This window comes from Macaca mulatta, chromosome 1 (genome assembly GCF_049350105.2).
Source record: "Macaca mulatta isolate MMU2019108-1 chromosome 1, T2T-MMU8v2.0, whole genome shotgun sequence".
In the NCBI taxonomy this organism is placed as follows: Eukaryota; Metazoa; Chordata; class Mammalia; order Primates; family Cercopithecidae; genus Macaca; species Macaca mulatta.
This window is the reverse complement of record NC_133406.1, coordinates 37220983-37241332: the sequence shown is the minus strand read 5'-3', so window position 1 is coordinate 37241332 and position 20350 is coordinate 37220983. Positions and strand designations below refer to the sequence as shown.

The 20350-nt window shown below is 50.5% G+C and overlaps 1 protein-coding gene across 4 annotated transcripts in view; it reads right to left on the bottom strand.

Moving 5' to 3' along the window:
- Nucleotides 1-15397: 15397 nt before the first annotated feature.
- Nucleotides 15398-20350, bottom strand: part of FAM163A (family with sequence similarity 163 member A) — a 71459-nt gene continuing 66506 nt past the window's right edge. For all 4 annotated transcript variants that reach the window (XM_078000982.1, XM_078000984.1, XM_015122627.3 and 1 more), the window contains exons 4-5: nt 19186-19530; nt 15398-18600 (exon numbers count right to left, since the gene is read on the bottom strand). In XM_078000982.1, the coding sequence (XP_077857108.1) occupies nt 18190-18600; nt 19186-19278 (504 nt within the window). In that variant the 5' untranslated portion in view covers nt 19279-19530 and the 3' untranslated portion in view covers nt 15398-18189. The remainder of the gene's footprint in view (nt 18601-19185; nt 19531-20350) is intronic.

The window sequence follows — 20350 nt, the reverse complement described above, 5'->3', positions numbered from 1 at the left end:
ATGTCTAATTTTTTATCTGCTTTGTATTATTTACATTTTAACGTATTAAAATGGCATTTGTTTGAAAAAGAATCTAATGTTTTTCTAAAGATATCTCAGTGTTAACGACTGTCAGTTTATTTCCCTATTTTCAGGTTCATAATAATTTTTGTACATAAACTTTCTTGATCATAAATTATTGCAGCATTTTATTCTTGCAGTAATAACTGTTTATTAAATTGAATGGTAGATTTTTATCTAATGCACACAAGGTGATTTCCACTTCAAGTTACATTATAGACTGCGTATATATATTTGAAAGTGAATATTCAAATTTAACAAATCAATGACATGCTTCATTTGAATTGCTATAACTGTTCAAACATAGTTTATTGAGAATCCATCTTTTCCTCACTGATTTGAAATGCCACTTTGTCACATACTGGATTCTGATATGTATTTGTGCTTATTTCTGAATTTTCTTTTTTTTTTTTTTTTTTGAGACGGAGTCTCGCTTTGTCGCCCAGGCTGGAGTGCAGTGGCCCGATCTCAGCTCACTGCAAGCTCCGCCTCCCGGGTTTACGCCATTCTCCTGCCTCAGCCTCCCGAGTAGCTGGGACTACAGGCGCCCAACACCTCGCCCGGCTAGTTTTTTTGTATTTTTAGTAGAGACGGGGTTTCACCATATTAGCCAGGATGGTCTCGATCTCCTGACCACGTGATCCGCCCGTCTCGGCCTCCCAAAGTGCTGGGATTACAGGCTTGAGCCACCGCGCCCGGCCTATTTCTGAATTTTCTATGCTGATCCATTGACCTGGCTGTTAGACATAAGTACCACACAGTTTTAATTATTGTGGCTTTAATATCTGGCAGTGGCTCATTTATCTTATTTTTTTTTCAGAATTTTTCTAGCATTATTACTTATTCTTTCAAATGAACTTTAAAATCACCTTGTCTAAAAAGTAAGTATTTTTCACAGGATTACATTAATTTTTCTAGTGATCTGGTTGGAAATTGGCATCTTTATGATAATAAGTCTGCATATCCAAGAAGCAAGCAAACTGTTCGGGGTATGATGTTACTATGGCTAGAAGCAGCTAGAAAGTGTCGTGTCTGAAATCTAAAAACCCACATCTGGTGAAGTTCTAAGTTTGTTTAAAACACCAATTCTAGGCCGGGCGCGGTGGCTCAAGCCTGTAATCCCAGTACTTTGGGAGGCCGAGGCGGGTGGATCACGAAGTCAGGAGATCGAGACCATCCTGGCTAACATGGTGAAACCCCGTCTCTACTAAAAATACAAAAAAACTAGCCGGGCGTGGTGACGGGCGCCTGTAGTCCCAGCTACTCGGAGGCTGAGGCAGGAGAATGGCGTAAACCCGGGAGGCGGAGCTTGCAGTGAGCCGAGATCGCGCCACTGCACTCCAGCCTGGGTGACACAGCGAGACTCCGTCTCAAAAAAAACAAACAAACAAACAAAAAAAACAAAAAAAAAAAACACTAATTCTTTTTCATACTCAAATATGAAAGATGAGAATGGATTATCTCCTCTCCCCCTACTCCCTCCAGCACTGGGAGATTTCCTTCCATTTTCTAGAAACAAGGAATCTTTATTCATCTTTGGAACGACTCAATTCACTGAGGATCCTCACAGAGATAAACAGTGCCTGAGTTGCTTCCTAACTGCCACGGTTTTCTGTGATAGGAAACCCCTCTCTACTGGATTATCTTTAAAATGATGTTGAATAATAGAAGCTCTGTGAAAATATTCATTCCTAGAATAAGGATATAAACATCCTCATACCAAAGCCACTGGTGGTCCTTAGTTCTTCCCAAGTAATCCTAATTCTGTAATCCTTTTGTCTCCTGACTCTTTTGCTTTCTGTAATCTTGGGTATGAGGCTACACATTCAATTCACAAATATTTACTGAATACCCATCTGTGCTAACAACTGAGTTGAACATCAAATATCTTAATGATGGAGAAAAAAAACCTCGTATGGTTTGGGTGAATATTTCCTTCCACCCCAAGGTCTGTAACCTTTGACTAGGATCCTCCCTCTTCTATCTATGGGCAATAGGACTAAGAAGATATAGTTTGGCAGGATGTCCTTTTTTTGCTGACAATAGGGTATCCATAAGCAATATGCTGTCCAAAGTCTCAAAGTGGGTCAACATTTTGAGACTTAGTAGCAGCATGCTTCGAAGAGGATACAGGAGGAGAAACCAGCCCTGCATTAGAAATAATTAATCCACTAGCCCCTGTGGGTCATTGTCTGCCACTCGTTGCAGCAGATAATGATATTCCCAGCTGTGATTTGGGCTGGTTGTCCCCTGACAAGTTTTCATGCACAGAACCCAGGTCAAAACCCAGGTAGAAAGAAAATGCAAACATGCCTCTCATCTGAGGGGGTGACCCTTTCGGGCCCAATGGGGATGCAGCAGCAGCCTTGCAGAAAGGTCTTGAAGAGATGAAGAGCTGTAGTCTGATGGGGAGTATAAACTAGGTAAAGACTATGAGCAGGGTTTTTCTTTTTTCTTTCTTTCTTTTTTTTAGCAGAGTCTAGCTCCATCACCTGGGCTGGAGTGCCCTGGCACGGACACAGCTCACCGCAGCTTTGACCTCCCATGCTCAAGCGATCCTTCCACCAGTCTCTGGAATAGCTGGAACCACAGGCACGCACCACTGTGCCTGGCTAATATTAATTTTTTGCCTGTAATCCCAGCACTTTAGGAGGCCGAGGGAGTTTGAGACCAGCCTGGACAACACAGTGAAACCCCGTCTCTACTAAAAATACAAAAAATTAGCTGGGGGTGGTGGCGGGCACCTGTAATCCCAGCTACTCAGGAGGCTGAGGCAGGAAAATCACCTGAACTCAGGAGGTGGAGGTTGCAGTGAGCCGAGATCGCACCATTGCCTTCCAGCCTGGGCAACAAGAGTGAAACTCTGTCTCAAATTTTTTTTTTTTTTTTTTTTTGTAGAGACGCGGTTTCACTACGTTGCCCAGGCTGGAGCAGGTATTTTTCAGACAGCATTTAGTCCCCATCATTTTGCCTTACCTTACTTCCTGGTGGGCAGCATTGCATGTAAGTTTTTGTCACATAAAACAATAAAGACTAGAGAGATGGCTTGTTCTGGTGCATAGACAACCTTTTGCAGAGGAAAGATGAGAACCTGTAGATTTATGTGGTTTTGATTAACTCTCCATCCACCAGTCCCAGCTGGTAGCATCAATGAGCAGGAATTTTCAGTCATCTGGAGAAAACACACCATATTAAAAAGCAAACAAGTTTTATGGGGGGGAGGAGTTCACAGATGCATTTGGGAAAAATTAGCAAATGGCCCCTTGCTTACCATCTTCACTCTTTTCTTTTTCATCCCGAACATCAAAGTCATTCAGTGGTTTTGGGATCACATATTCCACTTAATGTTTAAAGCAGATGCCAATGGGAGAAGCAGAAACATCCCTGTGAGAAAAACCACAACTATGCATTGTTATGTGAAATTTGCTCTAGTTTCACATTCTTAAAATGTTAAAAACTGGAGTGAGAACTGGCTTATTTGCTGTGAGGTGATGCTGTAAAATGGCGGCAGCCCACTGAGCTGTGGCTATCTGGCAGGTGAAGGTAGTTTTGTTGAGTGGTGCCTGCTGGGTTGGATTCACCTGTAGCTGCCCCGCCAGGGGGTACCAGATTCCACCATCTCCTCATCCTCAACACTGCCTTGGGCTTACTGTGACCTGGCCTCATGGCCACAACTCAGACGATGCTGTGACAGGGCTTTGGCTCTGTTAGCCATGTGGGGTACAGACAAAAGTGCCCCTGTGGCCAAGGCCTGCTACATTTATGCAGCTCCTGTAAACACACTTTCCTGTAGAATCACAAAGATGTAGGAAGTCCTGCATCTTCCATCTGCTTCTTTCCCATCCTGTAGCCACTCCTGAGTCTCCTGTTTTAGTCCCTGTGTGGTTCCAGTGTCTAAAAAATGAACACATGAGAGTTATAACCCCTTTTTAAGTATCTTCTGCCTACGTATCTTCTGTAGCTCAGTCCTTTTCTTCCCTTTTACAGCGAGGTAGCAGGCGCTTGAGTTCTCTGAGAGGAATGAGAAGGACAAATGCAAGCCCTTTCCCTTGAGCCTTTGCAGCTGGTTGACTCAATAATAGTTCCCGAGCACCCATAGGTCAGGCTCTGCCAGGGCTGGCTTTGCTCTGTAATGAACACCTTGCACTCCAGGATTGTTTGATTATCCTTCAAAACTGGACACACTCTTTCCTGTCAGATGGTTTCTGTGGTCATGCATTGCGGTGGGGGTGGATGTGATGACCTCTGACGATCCTTCTAGCCCTAGAACTCTGTAATTCTAATGGTCAGGCGCATGTCTTAGCATCTGTCTTCTTTCTCCCCTTGTTGCTTTCATTTACCACATTATTTCTGTCTACCTTCTCAAGACTGTAGCCTTTCACCTAGCACATCCTCTGCATATCTGCATCCATCTCTGGTTGAATTTCAGTCTGTAACCAGCAGACCAGTCTTATCTGGCCTTACTCTGTGGATAGCAGAATGTCCAGTTATTTTGCAGACACAGAGTGGAGAAGTTGCAACTTATGCAGCCAGGGCATGCACAGAAAAGAAAACTTCGACCTCAAATGACACCCGGAACCAAAGTCTCTCCCCAACCATGGAACTAAAAGTTTGGGACATAGGTGGAACCTGAACACTGGAACATTTTCAAAAGTGGGTGGGTCAATTGTCTAGGAATTTCTGGTGATAAGACCCCTCCCCATGCCTTACCAAAAGTCGTCTCATTTGAAGTCCTTCCAATCAAATCCTGCCCTGCCAGCACTTTCACATACCAACCTGTCCTTCCTAACCCATAAAACTTGTCCCAAAACCCAGATTTGGGAGACAGATTTGAGTTTTGACTGCTGCCTCCTTAGCAGTTGACCTCAGAATAAAGTCTTTCTTTTCTTTTCTTTTCTTTTCTTTTTTCTGAGATGGAGTCTCACTCTGTCACCCACCCTGGAGTGCAGTGGCACAATCTCGGCTCACTGCAACCTCCACTTCCTGGGTTCAAGTGATTCTCCTGCCTTAGCCTCCTGAGTAGCTGGGATGACAGGCGCCCGCCACCACGCCCAGCTAATTTTTTGTATTTTGAGTAGAGACAGAGTTTCACTATGTTGGCCAGTCTGGTCTCGAACTCCTGACCTCATGATCCACCCACCTCGGCCTCCCAAAGTGCTGGGATTACAGGCGTGAGCCACTGCGCCTGGCCAGCCTTTCTTTTCTCAAAGCCCAGTGCCATAGTATTGGCTTCTCTGTGTGTTGGGCAGCAAGGCCATTGCTTGGTGGCAAGTCTGTCTTCACTGTCTACAAAATGCTTTGATTGATAGCTCTCTGCCCCTCCTCTAGTGATCTAGATCCATCTGTGATAATTTCACTCTTTTCCTGAGGACAAAGTCTGGTGGAAAAGAAACACTGAGGCTAGCATCAGCTTCCTAAAGTAATGATTCCACATTTGGCAGACAGAGGGACCCACCCAGTTTCTGATTATGGCCAATCTTTGAACACTTGACTCCACTTCCTACCTGCAGTCTCCACTGTGTTTATTTTAGTCTCAAGCAAGGCAATACCTGGGAAGGTTTATACCTCACCTGTGAAAATACGTGTTAATTTTCCACCCTGGAGTTTAATAAGCTCCTTGAGGGCTGGGGTGGTATTTTCATTTTTATTTCTCTAACACCTAGCACAAACGTTTGGTGCCTAGTTTAGGTCCTCAACAAATGTTAGTTGAATAAACAGTTTTCTCTCTGTTAACTCTCCTCTGTAATGGCAATTTTTTCAAAATCCAGGCACGGATGGGCCTTACTGCACATTTCAGTGTAGGAGCCCGTCGGTTCACCATTAGAATAATGGATCTCAGGGGTCAAAGTTGTGGACGCAATTGTAGAGGAAACCTGTGGGCTCACCAAGAGAATGATGGTTTCTGGCCCCTTTCTACGTGACTTCATGCAACACGGAGACTCCTGAAAGTTGCTGATGAGTTGGATTTCTGAAAATCAAGTTGTTTTGTCTTTATTGAAATGTCCTAGCTTCATTTGACTGGACTTGGGTTACCAATATGTTTCTTACACTTTGGCTTTGGGTTTCTTTGCCTAGAGGCCTGTAAGTCAAGAAAGTCTAGGAAAAAAGGGGGGAGGGCATGAAATATTAACATGGAATGACTGGAAGGGTCATTTTGCAGATGGGAAAACCAAGGGGCTAAGTGACTGCCTAAGGCTATAGGTTATAGTGCAGACCTGAGCCCAGAACCTAGATCCAGGGCCCGAGGCCACTGGTCTTTCCACTGTGGGGAAATCTTAGTGAGCCAGGGAAGTACAGTATTTACAAGAACCTACCATCGAACTCTCTGGGGGTGTGGAAAATGGCTGTTTGCCTCCATTTGAGGCTTTCTCAGCATTCTTGTTTTACAGAGTACACCTCCCCATCTCCCTCCTTGGAGGTGCGTATTGTCTACGGCACCCATAACTGCAGGACTGGCAGCCTGGGAAGGGCCATGGCGGGGGCTGGCGGAGGCCCTCACTCTGGCGCTCCCGTGCACCTCCCACCCACATGATACAGAGGCCCGTTGTGCTCTCAATGGACCTGCCTGGCTCAATCCTTCTCTGCCTGCAGCTTCCTGGTGTCCCAGGATTCAAACTGTGCCCTGTGCCCCCGCCAGTCCAAGTACTATCAGGTATGTCAGCCACAGGGAAAGGCCATTTCCAGGTTTCCAGTTGGGCCTGAGGGGCTTTGTGGAGTCAGTAGCAGAGGAGGCAGGGCGAGCAGAGCCGCTGGGCAGGCACAGCTCAGGAGCAGGGCCTGATGCGCAGCTGGAAGAAGAGGGATTGGCCCTGGAGTCTCCACTGGCTAGGCTAGGAATGGTTCTAGACACTGGTCCCAGGTTGGACGATGCGTGTTGGTTCCCCATGCTCCTGTGCAAGGGGCAGAGCTATAGTTGCTACTGATGTACCAAGAGGCTGACTGTCCTCAGTGTGCCCACTCCAGGAGAGAACCATGGCCTTACGTGCTTGCAGCCCTGCCTGGCCACTCAGGGTGCTTTATGTTGCAGCAGTGCTCTTGGTTTCATGCCACTGCCTTTGGGAGACAGCAGTGTCCATGGATACCTCTCTGGACCTGGATACCCAGGTCAGTCAGCAGCTCCTGAAAAATCTGCACCTGAAAAAGTCCAAGTCCTGACCTCCAGACTGCTGCCAATGGCTCTAGAATCCTACCTTTCACAGCTGGACATGGAAGCAAGAAGGGTGATGGAACCATATTGGGTAAGTTGGCTTTGGGGAGCTCCAGTCTGGAAGAATCTATAAATGACCAGCTAATTTTGTTAGGTTGGTCCTGATTGCTGTGTAAATCGCAAAAGGGAAGAAGCTCAGAGAAGCAGGGAGAAAGAAACTGAAAACTCAGATGCTACCAAAGAAGTGTGGCTTTGGTTGTTCAATACTTTGTGCTCCAGATCATGAAGCTGATGAGGAAAGCCCTGGCAGGTCTCCGAGTGCTCTGAGGTACAGCTCTGAGCAGACGCCCCTGCTCCAAGTCCTCAGAATTACCCCGTTTGTTGCAAATGGCCGGACTGTGAAATCATTTTCCCCAGGAGTTCAAACTGCAATCTTACTAACCTCTACGGTCATCATGTGCTTCGGTGTAAATGAAGCCCCAGTATTTCATCCTCTTAAACCTTGTAACCTAACAGGATGTGGAGGAATTGAACTCTGGGACACTGTTGGTGGGATTGCAAAATGGTGCAGCTGCTGTGGCAAACGGGATGGTGGTTCCTCAAAAAATTGCAAATAGTATAACCACATGATCCAGTAACTCTACTTCCAGGGACAGAAATAGAATTCCCAAAAGAATGGAAAGCATGGTCTCAACAATGTATTTCTTTTCTTTTTTCTTTTTTTGAGATGGAGTTTCGCTTTTGGAAACTCGTTGCTGGAGTGCAATGGTGTGATCTCGGCTCACTGTGACCTCTGTCTCCTGGGTTCAAGTGATTCTCCCGCTTCAGCCTCCTGAGCAGCTGGGATTACAGGTGCCCACCACCACGCCCGGCTAGTTTTTGTATTTTTAGTAGAGATGGGGTTTCACCATGTTGGCCAGGCTGGTCTCGAACTTCTGACTTCAGGTGATCTGCCCGCCTCAGCCTCCCAAAGTGCTGAGATTACAGGCATGAGCCCCCGTGCCTGGCTCTCAATGATGTATTTTACACCCATGTTCATAGCAGTGCTATTCACAGTAACTAAAACGTGGAAACAACCCATTTACCCACCCACAGATGAATGGATAAGTAAAATATAGCATAATGCAGTGGCATATTATTCAACCTTAAAAGGAAGGAAATTCTGACCTGCCACATGAGATGAGGACATCATGCTGAGTGAAATAAGCCATTCACAAAAAGACAAATACTGTATGGTTCCACTTACGTGAGGTACTTAGAGGATGGCAAAATTATAAAGGCAGAAAGTTAGAATGGTGGTTGCCTGGGGCTGGGGGTCGAGGGAATGGGGAGCTTTTGTTTTATGGGTACAGAGTTTCAATTTTGCAAGATGAAGAGTCATGGCAGTGGTTGGTGGTGATGGTGGCACATTATGAATGTGCTTGATACCACTGAACTGCTGCCCACTTAGTGGTGGAGGTGATAAGCTTTATATGTGTATTTCACCACAATAAAAGACTTTGAAAGAAAAAAAACCCTCCAGCCTATGAAAGACAGGAGTGCATCTGGTTCCTTCAGTCGGCTTTGGCTGGCTGCAAAGCGTGTGCAAGGCCCTGTGCCGGGTGCTGGGGCCAGTGCAGTGGGGAACGCAGCCTGGAGGAACAATCCGTCTGCAAGGGAAAATAAAGGGCGTGCCGGATACCAGCAATCCAGCAACACGCGGGGAGGTGGAGAGAGGTTTTGCTTATCCAGAAAAGGGAGTGATGGCTTCCAGGGGCCTCAGGGGAATAAATCATAGAATTCTGGACAAGATTTGAAGGACAGGTAGGATTTGGGAGGGTGGAGAAGGGTGCATGGGGTCAGAATTGTAACTGAAAACTCATTCCAGGTAGATGGAGAAACTTTCTAGAGTTGTTGTTTTTGAACTATTTGGGGGAGGGGCACAGACCCTTTTTGCATACCTGATATGCTCACATTTCTATTGAATCCCAGCGGGTTCCTAGATCTCAGGATCATTTAAATGGATCCATTTGGGTGGGGTTCGGGGCGGAGGTCTGGCGATGTCAGGAGTGTGTGCCTGGTTTGTTCCCTCACCCCTACTCCCTGTGGTCAGGGCTCCACTTGCTGGGACATTCTGGGACCATGAGATGGCCCAGTGCAGCAAGGTCTGGAGAGGAGAAGGCTGTGGGGTCTGCCCCAGTGGACAGCTTCTGCCCGGGGACCTGTGAGTGGTCTGCCCCGAGGCTTCTGCCACCTGTCTCCTCGGCTGGCACAGCCCAGGACCTCAGTGTGCTCACAGCCTGGGAGGAAGGAGGTCAGGCCAGGCTGCATGAGGCTGAGCCGCCCACCTCACCACTGTCTCCGCCGGAGCCCTGCGCCCTCCCGCTCCCAGGTGTCTCACTGCCTTCTCTCCACTTCAGTCTCCTCTAGCCCTGCTTCGCTCAAGTCTCTCCACTGTCTAAAATCTGCTGCTTACGCAAGCCTCCTCAGCATGTCCCCTGGACAGGCTGTGAAGCTGCATTCCAATCCCTTTATATTTGGAGTTTCTTGAAGTCAGTGTTTGCTTAGGAGATTTCATCCTGGGGGAACAGGAATGATGACCCCTCATCATCCTGCCTACCTACAGATTTACTGAGCCCCATCCTTCCAACAGGATGAACCTACCTCCAAGCCTTGCTTACATACAAAAATCAAACATATCTGTTAAAAATAATTCAAACATGAACGGTTCCAGAGTTTCTGCTTAGAGTGATGAAAAATCTTTGGAGGCCGGGTTCGGTGGCTCACGCTTGTAATCCCAGGACTTTAGGAGGCCAAGGCAGGGAGATTGTTTGAGCTCAGAAGTTCGAGACCACCCTGGGCAACATGGTGAAACCCCAACTGTACAAAAACAATACAAAAATTAGCCAGTTGTGGTGGTGCGTGCCTATAGTCCCAGCTACTTGGGAGGCTGAGGTGGGTGGATCACTTGAGCCTGGAAGGCAGAGGTTACAATGAGCTGAGATTGCACCACTGCACTCCAGCCTTAGTGACAAAGCCAGACCCTATATGCTGTCTCAAATAAAACAAAGAAGAAAAAGAAAAATCTTTGGAAACATAATGGTAATGGTTGCACAATACTGTGAATATTAATTAATTAAATTTATTTATTTTGAGATGGAGTCTCACTCTGTCGCCCAGGCTGGAGTACAGTGGTGCAATCTCGGCTCACTGCAACCTCTGCCTCCTGGCTTCAAGCGATTCTTCTGCCTCAGCCTCCCGGGTGGCTGGGATTACAGGCGTGCACCACCACACCCAGCTAATTTTTGTATTTTTAGTAGAGGCAGGGTTTCACCATATTGGCTAGGCTGGTCTCTATCTACTGACCTCGTGATCCGCCCACCTCTGCCTCCCAAAGTACTGAGATTACAGACATGAGCCACCACACCTGGCCTTTTATTTTTATTTTTGAGAGACAGAGTCTCCCTCTGGCACCCAGTCTGGACTGTAGTGGTACAGTCACAGCTCACTGCAGCCTCAAACTCCTGGGCTCTAGTGATCCTCTCACCTCAGCCTTTCAAAGAGCTGGTACCACAGGCATGTGCCACTACGCCTGGCTACTTTTTCCTATTTTTCATAGAGACAGGGTCTTGCTATGTTGCCCAGGCTGGTCTAGAGCTCCTGGGCTCAAGTGATCCTCCCATCTTGGCCTCCCGAAGTGCTGGGATTACAAGCATGAACCACCACACTGGACCAGCACTGTGAATATTTATTAATACCACTGAATTGTATACTGAATTTAAAAATGTTAAAATCACAAATTTTATATTATATAGTATATATTTATTTTTACTGCAACGAAAACAGATACATATATTTTTTGATGGAGTTATGCTCATTGCCCAGACTGGAGTGTAATGACACCATCTTGGCTCACTGCAACCTCCGCCTCCCGGGTTCAAGCAATTCTCCTGTCTCAGCCTCCCAAGTAGCTGGGATTACAGGCATGCACTACCACACTCAGCTAATTTTTGTATTTTTAGTAGAGATGAGGTTTCACCACGTTTGTCAGGCTGGTCTTGGACTCCTGACCTCAGCTGATCCACCTGCCTTGGCCTCCCAAAATGCTGGGATTACAGGCGTGAGCCACCGCTTCTGGCCAACAAAAATATTTTTTAAAAATTCATGGGCCAGGCGCAGTGGCTCACACCTGTAATCCCAGCACTTTGGGCAGATCATGAAGTCAGGAGTTCTAGACCAGCCTGGCCAACATGGTGAAACTAAAAATACAAAAATACAAAAATTGTCTGTACTAAAAATACAAAAATTGGCCGGGCGTGGTGGTGCACACCTGTAATCCCAGCTCCTCAGGAGGCTGAGGCAGGAGAATTGCTTGAACCTGGGAGGCAGAGGTTGCAGTGAGCCGAGATCGTGCTACTGCACTCCAGCCTGGGTGACAGAGTGAGATTCCATCTCAAAAAAATAAACAACAACAACAACAACAAAAATTCATACAATGTGAATGAACCTGTGCCAGCTGACACTGTTTTTCACTCTAGCCTTCTGCCCTTTACCTTGTGGGGAGAAAATTGTTCAGCAGTTGGAGCATAACAGGCCCTTTGCCTGTTGAAAGCCCCCAGAGAGGCTCAAAGGGAGCCAAGTCCCTGTTCCAGAGCAGGAAGGCATGGCGTGTCCTCTCCTAAGACATGCAGGATGTGCTGCAGGCCGCTCTCCACTAACAAGACATCCCTCAGGGCTCTTTCGGAGACTGAGGCAGGAGGATCACGAGGTCAGGAGTTCAAGACCAGCCTGGCCAAGAGACCACCCTGGCCAGTATGGTGAAACCCCGTCTCTACTAAAAATACAAAAATTAGTTGGGTGTGGTGGCGGGCACCTATGATCCCAGCTACTTGGGAGGCCTAGGCAGGGGAATTGCTTGAACCCATGAGGTGGAGGTTGCAGTGAGCTGAAGATCGTGCCATTGCACTTCAGCCTGGGCGACAGAGCGAGACTCCAACTCAAAAAAAAAAAAAAAAAAAGAAAAGAAAAAAAAAAGAAAAGTTTCTTTAGGACATTGGTCCTCCATCTTCTCAGTTGGAAGCTCCCGGAAATAAAGTCATCTTCCTTACCCCAGCACCTTCTCTCAACTTATTGGCTGTCATGTTGTGAGTGGTAGAGTTTGGACTTGGCTGTACTGCTAATGATAGTGCCTACCACATGTGCCATTATCATTAATGTGAGGCATCACATTGGGACCAGAATGCCCACTGTATCCATTAAAATTAAGTAAGGTGTCAGCTCACCTAATTTTTTTTTTTTTTTTGAGATGGTATCTCACTATGTAGCCCAAGCTGGAGTGCAGTGGTGCAATCTTGGCTCACTGCAACCTCTGCCTCTGGAACTCAAATGATTCTCAGTGCCTTAGCTTCCCAAGTAGCAGGGACTACAGGTGCCTGCCACTTCGTCTGGCTAATTTTTTGTATTTTAGTAGAGACAGGATTTGACCATGTTGCCCAGGGTGGTCTCGAACTTCTGAGTTCAGGCGATCTGCCCGCCTCTGCCTCCCAAAGTGCTGGGATTACAGGAGTGAGCCACCGCACCCAGCCAGCTCACTTAATTTTAATGGAATACAGTGGGCATTATGATCCCAACTTTACAAGTGAGAAAACTGAGACACAGAGAGGTCCCCAAAGTTGCCTAAAGTCACACAGTAAGTGGTAGAGCCAGGATTCCAGCTGAAGTCGCCTTCCACATCCCACCTTCTAACCGCCGCCACTAGACTGCTGTGTCTGCTGGGGTGTTAGGTCACAGGAGAAAAGAAAGAACGGCTTTGTGACCCAGGAGCTCCTCCTTCACCTCCTCCTGCCATCCGCAGCACAGGCCAGCTGCGTGAGGGGTGCTGTGTGCTGGGCTGGAGGATGCAACCATGTGCAACTCCTCCTGAGGCACGCTGTGAAGGTGCAAGCGGTGTGTTCTGAGAGGTTGTGGACTACGTGGTTCTCCACCCAGTGAGCTGACGGCAACGAAGGAAGGATGGCCGTTGGGAGGGGGAGCTGGTGGAGAGAGGGGCCAGCTGGGGAGGAGGGCGGAGGAGTAGCTTGAGTCAGACTGAGGAGCGCAGGGGAGGTGCTGGCTGTCCTTGTCACTCTTCCTTAGGAAATGCCTCTGTCAGTGCCTGGGGTTCAAGGAGTGTGGGCCGTTTTCTTTCTGAGTTCTGAGCAAATCAAGCTGGGGCATTCTGGGGTATGCTGCCCTATCCCAGGAGTCTCAGCCTTAGGTAGTCTGGCAATCTTCTCCTATAAATAATCAATAGACCCTGAACAGCACTTGTAAACTTGAGCGTAGAAAACTGGGTGAGACGTTTTTATGGTGAAAGAAGCTTCTCCTTGAAGTCCCCCCAGAAGCCTCAGGGGCAGAGTGCCAGGGACAGGTTTTGGGGATATGGGCTGGATAATGCCATCATGGGGCTGCTGGAATCTGGGGTGCCAGAGCTGCTGGTTGGAAAGCCCCCGGGTATGAGGGCAATGTGCCACTTTGACGAGGGCCTCTGCCTCCCACTTTTTTGGGCCTGAACAGTGCAGAGGATGAAAACTTCTCACCCAGCTTTTTTTTTTTTTTTTTTTTTTTTTGAGACGGAGTCTCACTCTGTCGCCCAGGCTGGAGTGCAGTGGCCGGATCTCAGCTCACTGCAAGCTCCACCTCCCGGGTTCGGGCCATTCTCCTGTCTCAGCCTCCTGAGTAGCTGGGACTACAGGCGCCCGCCACCTCGCCCGGCTAGTTTTTTTTTGTATTTTTTAGTAGAGACGGGGTTTCACCGTGTTAGCCAGGATGGTCTCGATCTCCTGACCTAGTGATCCGCCCGTCTCGGCCTCCCAAAGTGCTGGGATTACAGGCTTGAGCCACCGCGCCCGGCCTCTCACCCAGCTTTCTACGTTCAAGTTTACAAGTGCTACTCGGGGACCACTGATTATTTCCAGGGGAAGATCAGCAAACCACCCAAGGCCGAGACTCCTGGGATAGCGCAGCACGCCCCGGAGTCCCCCAGCTCGATTTGCTGATAGCTCAGAAAGAAAACAGCCCACACTCCTTGAACTTCAGGTACTGACGGAGGCATTTTCCAAAGAACAGTGACAAGGACGGCCAGCACCTCCCTTGCATTCCTCAGTCTGACTCAAGCTGCTCCTCCACCCTCCTCCCCAGCTGGAGCTGAGGCTGAGGGCAGTTGAGGGCCACCAGGGAGAAGAGCTGGGTCAGGGCTGTGACCCGCCAGCAAGCATGAGGCCAAGCAGATGTGCGGGTGAGAGGCTGGAGGCCAGGTGGGAGCTGGCTGCCCTGCGGCGGCAAAGGACATGGCTGGAGGTTGGGATGGGTGCGAGGTCGAGTGTGCCTCAGGGTCCGGTTTCTGTTCCCATAGGACAGCTGTGGTGACAGAGCTGTGGCCAACTGCTCCCTGGGCTGAGGGTGAAGGAAGCTGTGCTCCCACTGGTGCTAGGGAAGGCTGCTGCAGGGCTGGAGGCCTGGGTGCTGGACTGCTGGGGAAGGCTGCCTGCTGCACCCCCAAGCTGCAGTCAGGGCTCGCCCTGAGGCCCTGAGGTGGGGAGAAAGCAGCTCTCTCATACACAGCCATGTGCACATGCGCGCGCGCGCGCACACACACACACACACACACACACACACACACACACACAAGACGCTCTCACTTCATCCCGGAATTCTCCCTTCCACACACAAAGCTAGTTTTCAGTTCTCCAGTCCCCCTCCATCCCTGTCCGCTTCTGTAGTCTCTGCTGGGCTGCACTGGGGATCTGGTCCCAATTCCCCCCTTCCCTTGCTGCCCCTGTAACAAAGGGCTGCCCACGTGACATGATCTCCTGAGGCTTCAGAGAAGTGATTTTACCCCGAGCTACACAGGCGGGAAGACCACCAGCCTGGAAGGTGTGTGGTGGGTTGGGAAGACGGGAAGGGCAGGAGCAGGGGCCGAGGCCTGGGTTGCCCCCCAGGGAAACTCACTATCCTTCAGCCACTTCCCCAACAAGCAGCAAATCTCCGCCGATTGAACTCTGACCGAGGCAATGGGGGCCCGCCAGGCAACAAGATGGAGGTTTGCTAGCGTGGGAGCAGGGACAGCGTTGAACACAGACGCTCTGGGTGTTGAAGAGGAGGCTTCACCCTTAAATCCACACCAACTGCTCCCTTCACTTCCCCCGGTGAAGAACGAAGGACCCTGTGGGATTTCTACTTCGAATCTCTCATTTATTCCGACATTCACTCGGTTGCGACTCCAAGTTATCAAAGATGCAAGACAAGAAGTCTATAGCAGGAGTGGTGAAGTGGAGGTGGAGAAAGACTGCGGAGAGGGCTGTGTTCCTGGCCCCTCCTTCTCTTCCAATTTAGGGCACCGTTTGAAAAGAGTACAAATAGTGTCCCTTAGCACAGACTAGACAGCAGAAAAGGACAGTGCAGTTGAGTGGGGGAGCTCCCTTTTCCACAGGGTGGGGCCCTGCAGCTGCAGTGGGCAGGCAGGCAATCTCCAGCCTGGTTGGAGACCGTGCCCTGAGCAGCGTGGGCTATGTGGGGAAGAGCTGGGGCCCACTGTCTCTCCAATGCCCCAAACCCAGATTGTGATTTGTGGGGCTGGCAGGGCTTAGCTAGGAAAGCGGCAGGAGGGAGGGGATTGCACAGGACCCTTGCACTCAGGGACCCCATCGATCAGGGGCAAGAAGCGGGTGATGGTTAATTGGGTCTTGATTTTTACGAAGGCAGGATGTAGGAATGATGTCATTTCTGGCGACGAGGACGTGGCTGCTGTGGTTGATTGGCTGTGGAATTCCAGGGGAGCAAGGCACTAGGAAGTGGGGAACGCTGCCAGGCCCAGCAGCTCATCAGGAGCTTGCGCTTGGCCCAGTTAGGGCTGGCTGTGGGACGGGCGTGCTGAAACTGCTGCCGTAAGCTGCCCCTCTGCGCCAGGAGACAGACCCCATTACCCCACCTACAGCTGCTTCCTGGTACAAGAGAAGTTACCATTTGAAGTGACTCCATAGGAGAGTCTGACAAACATGCTTGCTTTTCACTGACAATTAAAATTGTTTTGCTGCTAATCTTGTTTTATGGTGGTCTTTCACCCATCAGCAAGCATCCCTGCACACAAGATCGGAGAGTTGGGTAAATACATCCAGGCCCTGCCAGGATTAGGGCAAGAGGGAGTGGTCTGGGCCGGCAGATCTTTTTCGGAAATTCTCACTTCTTGGAGCACTAAAGGTTCTTAGTCTATCTGGGCAAGCCTCATTTCCCTGGAATAAATGGAATCTCAAGAGACTAGTGACTGGTCCTAGAGCTAATGAGTGACCAAAGTGTGACCAGAGCCCAGGTCTGTTTCTCAACCCAGGGCACTCTGATTCTAGATTGAGATGTGAGGTGACAGGTGCCTTAATAGTGGCGCAAAAGATGTGCATTCCCCTCCTCCTCCCTGCCCGCTCCCTGCTCCCTCAGCGGCACCCTGACCTTCGTCAGATGCAGAATCAAGATTTCAGCAGGGGGGCCAGCCCTTTCCCTGCCCCACCCTCCTTGAATTCAGTGACTCAGGAGTGGGAGGGGGTTAGCTATGCCCTTAGAAGGGGGCCAGCTTCTGCAGAGGCCACTGGAAAACTCATCAAGATACTCACAAAGCATAAAGCCACTGCCACATTCTAAGTGGGAAGTCGGAGTTGGAAATGAGGCTGGTGTGAGACACAATAAAAGGCTCATTGCCAGGAGACTGGGGAGTAGGGCGGCCAAGGGAGGGCGGCGAGCGTGGAATCCCTAAGTCACGTCCCTCCCATCCTCAAGACTGGACTGTTGCTCTGGTGGGTTGAAGATCCTGCTCAACGGCATCACGGGTGGATGCTCACGTAGAATGCCAGGCTCTGGCGGAGTTAACGTGGTTTCAGCCGCTGCAGCATCGCCCCACGGAGACTGGCTACCATGGGGATTGGCCACGTTAACCAGCTTTCGTTCAAGCTGTTTGGGTATCAGACTTTTCCTTCTCGATGGTACATGGGAGACCTTTCCTTTCTGCAGCTCCTGAAGGTACAAAGCCCCTGGGGCCTACCCGTGGTGACTGGTGTATGTGTGTGTGTGTGTACACCTGGGAACGGGCATGCACACACCCTCACAGGACTGCGTCCACGCAAGCTGCTCGGCGTGGTGGGCTGGGCCGAGAGACAGTCAGCTGGTCTCTTTGCTAAGCTACTAGAAGTCGGCTAACAAAAATGAAAAAGCTTCTCCAGCAGGGGGCGCTGGTTCCTAAGGCAGAAAAAGGATTTCGGGGAACACGGTTAGACAGTCACTTTCTGGTGCAGTCCCCACAGGCAACCTTAGGTTTTAAAGTCAACTTGACGTGTTCCACGAGGAAGGGGGCGGGTGAGATGTGATACGTTCAGGAATCAACGTCCCTACGGGAGCAGCTACAGTGACAGCAGTAGTTATGGTAACCAACTTACAAAACTTGGTTGTGAACTAGCTGTTGAATTCATCTCAGCAAGCTCCCCCTGAAGCAGTGCTGTTGACGCTCCGCCCCTCGCTTCTCCAATGCTGGAATTGCAGCTCTCACTTCTCCCTTGCCCTCTGTCCGCTTCTCCTAGGCACGAATGCTTCATCTCCCGTGGACCCTGGAGGGCTCCAGAGCCTTTGCTGAGCTTTCCCCCATGCTCCTTTTTGCAGTTCAGCAAATTCAGGGGACTGGGGCACACTGCAAGGGGTTGTGGTGGTGCTGGGGCTGCCAGAGGAGTGTCCCAACCAAGAAACTGGCGAAGCTGCAGACTTGACCTAGCAGTGCCCCACCTCTGGGCCACAGAGTTGGAGCCAGGCCCTGTCCTGGTTCTCAATGCACTCAAAAGCTTAAATCCTAGCAAACCCTCCACTGCGGAGCGAGAAAAGCCAAAGACACAGAGACAGCCCCTGTGGGGCTGCTGGAGGGTCATCCACTGCCCCCATGGCCCCCGCCAGGGCAGCAGTGTGGGTGTGTGTGGGGTCAGGGGTGGAAGGGTTTACACGTCTGTACTAATAGCCCTTGGATTGGTGAAGGCCTCACGCCCAGAGCCTGGCCAGGTCACCGGGTAACTCTGGGGTGCTGCCAATTTGAGGGATGGGGGTCCCCCCTCTTTGTAGCATGTGGGAGCAAAGGAGAGCCTCTCGCCTCCACCCCCATTGGGCACCATGTCAGCCGTCCGTATGTAAAACGGGGAGCTGTACGGGGAGCAGGTAGTGCAGTGGCTCGCGGCCACCCCGCAGGGCTGGCTGCAGGGCTCGCTGGTGAGAGGTGCCAGGCTGCCTCTGCCGTCCAGGGCCTGGGAGCTGCAGGCATTGCAGCTGGGGCCTCTGGGATGCGTGGGAAGGTCGTGCTCCCGCTCCTCCTCCTCGTCTGCATCCTCGGTTCCGCTCTTCTTGCAGCAGTAATACTGTGCGGAAGGGGAGAGGGATGCCTGAGAGGATGAATGCTTCCCCGACCCCACGCATTTTTGAGTGTGCACAGGTGCCCCTGCCCCCTGCTCCATGGAGAACCTAGTGCCAGGCACTGAACCCCAAGGGCTTGCTCCACACGTTTCTATTCCCGGCTTTGCAAGGCCAGTGCTGCTTTCCCTTTCCCCTCCCACCACTCCTCGCAGTAACTCCAGGCTGTGGTTGAGTTGGGCAGGGACACACACATATTGAGGACAGGGCTGGGGCTGCTGGCGGCAGCTTTCAGAGCCTCCCCAGAATGGTGCTCTTCCCGCGCCCCTGAAATCTCAGAGGTGCAGGAGACACAACCCCATGAGCCCGTATCTCCCCAGCACACTTTCTGTGTGCTCTGAGCGGGCAGGCTGGGGGGTGCTTAGCTTCCTTCTGACCAGCCCCAACTCCCAGCCTCCTTGACTTACGCCTGCCATATTCCATGGCTTTGGGCTCTGTGGGCCCTGAAGTCAGCCTCCAGTTTCTGCCCCCATAATGAAAAAGAGGTTTGCTGGTGGCCTGGCAGCCTCTGGCTACGGGTCCCGGGGACTGACCTGGAGCCTGCAGTAGCACAGGACGGCAATGATGCAGAGGAGGATCACCGTAGCTAGGATTCCGCCAGTGATCACAACCGTTCCCGCTGTCATCCGCCCGGCGCCCCATCAAACTCTGCAAAGATGTGCGGAGGGCTGAGGACCAGCTGTGGCTGCAGCCCTGGGCTGGGCCGGGGGGAGTCTTTCTGGAGCTGCCCCGAGGCTGGGGCAGGGGGCCTGAGAGCAGCAGGTGCAGGGAGGGCCAGGCCCCAGGGGCTTCCTGAAGGCTGAGGACTGGCTCTGGCTCCAGACTGGGCCAGCCTAAGTGGGGGAAGTTGGAGGTGTTCGGCACAGGACAGATAACAGCTGCGGGAGGGAAGAGAGAAAGCTGAGTGCTAATTCTGCCCCTTGCTTCTATCCAGTTTCAAAAAGTTCTCACGATCTTTCCCCTTTGGTGCTCTTCTCCCCTTTCCTCTCCCCTCACACCCTTCTTAACCCCAGCTTCTGCGTGGCTCCAGACACAGAGGAACAACTGCTGCTGATTGCGGGGCTCCTCCCTGTGTGGCATCATGCTAAGCACCCCCACGCATCTTACCACATCCTCGCGATAACCCTTCAGGGCAGTTATTAGCTATCCCTTCTGCATGCATGCTAAACGGAGACTGAGAATAATTTGGCTGCGATTCCACCCAGCCCATTCATCCCCAAGGCTGTGCTCTTGATCCCTGCCATCCTGGCACACACCCCAGTGGTCCCTGAGCCCTTGTCCCGGGCTGGCGGGGAAAGGGCCAACTCTCAAAAACATCAGGTGACTCTTCTCTGGCTCAAACCCACACTTCTTTCAGGGGTATCTCTGTTCTTCAAACCCTCCTGAAAAGCAAGGGCAAGGCAAGCCCAGAGGGCGTGGTGTGTGGCATCCTGGGCCCTGGAAGGCTGTGGCCCGACTGGAGAGACTGGTCCTGGCTTCTGAGGCTGAATGAACAGGACAGCGGCAAGCTCTGGGCATGAGGCTGTCCTGGCTTCAGGCAGATTATCCTTTTAGGTCAGTAAATGCGGATTTCTGAGCCTCCTAGGTGCACTGGGACCAAGGGGGCAGGAGGGTGGGGACTGGGGACTTGGCATCTTGGAGACGGAAAAATGACTAGATCACTTATGTTAGTAAAGGGAACGGTGACCTGCAAGACAA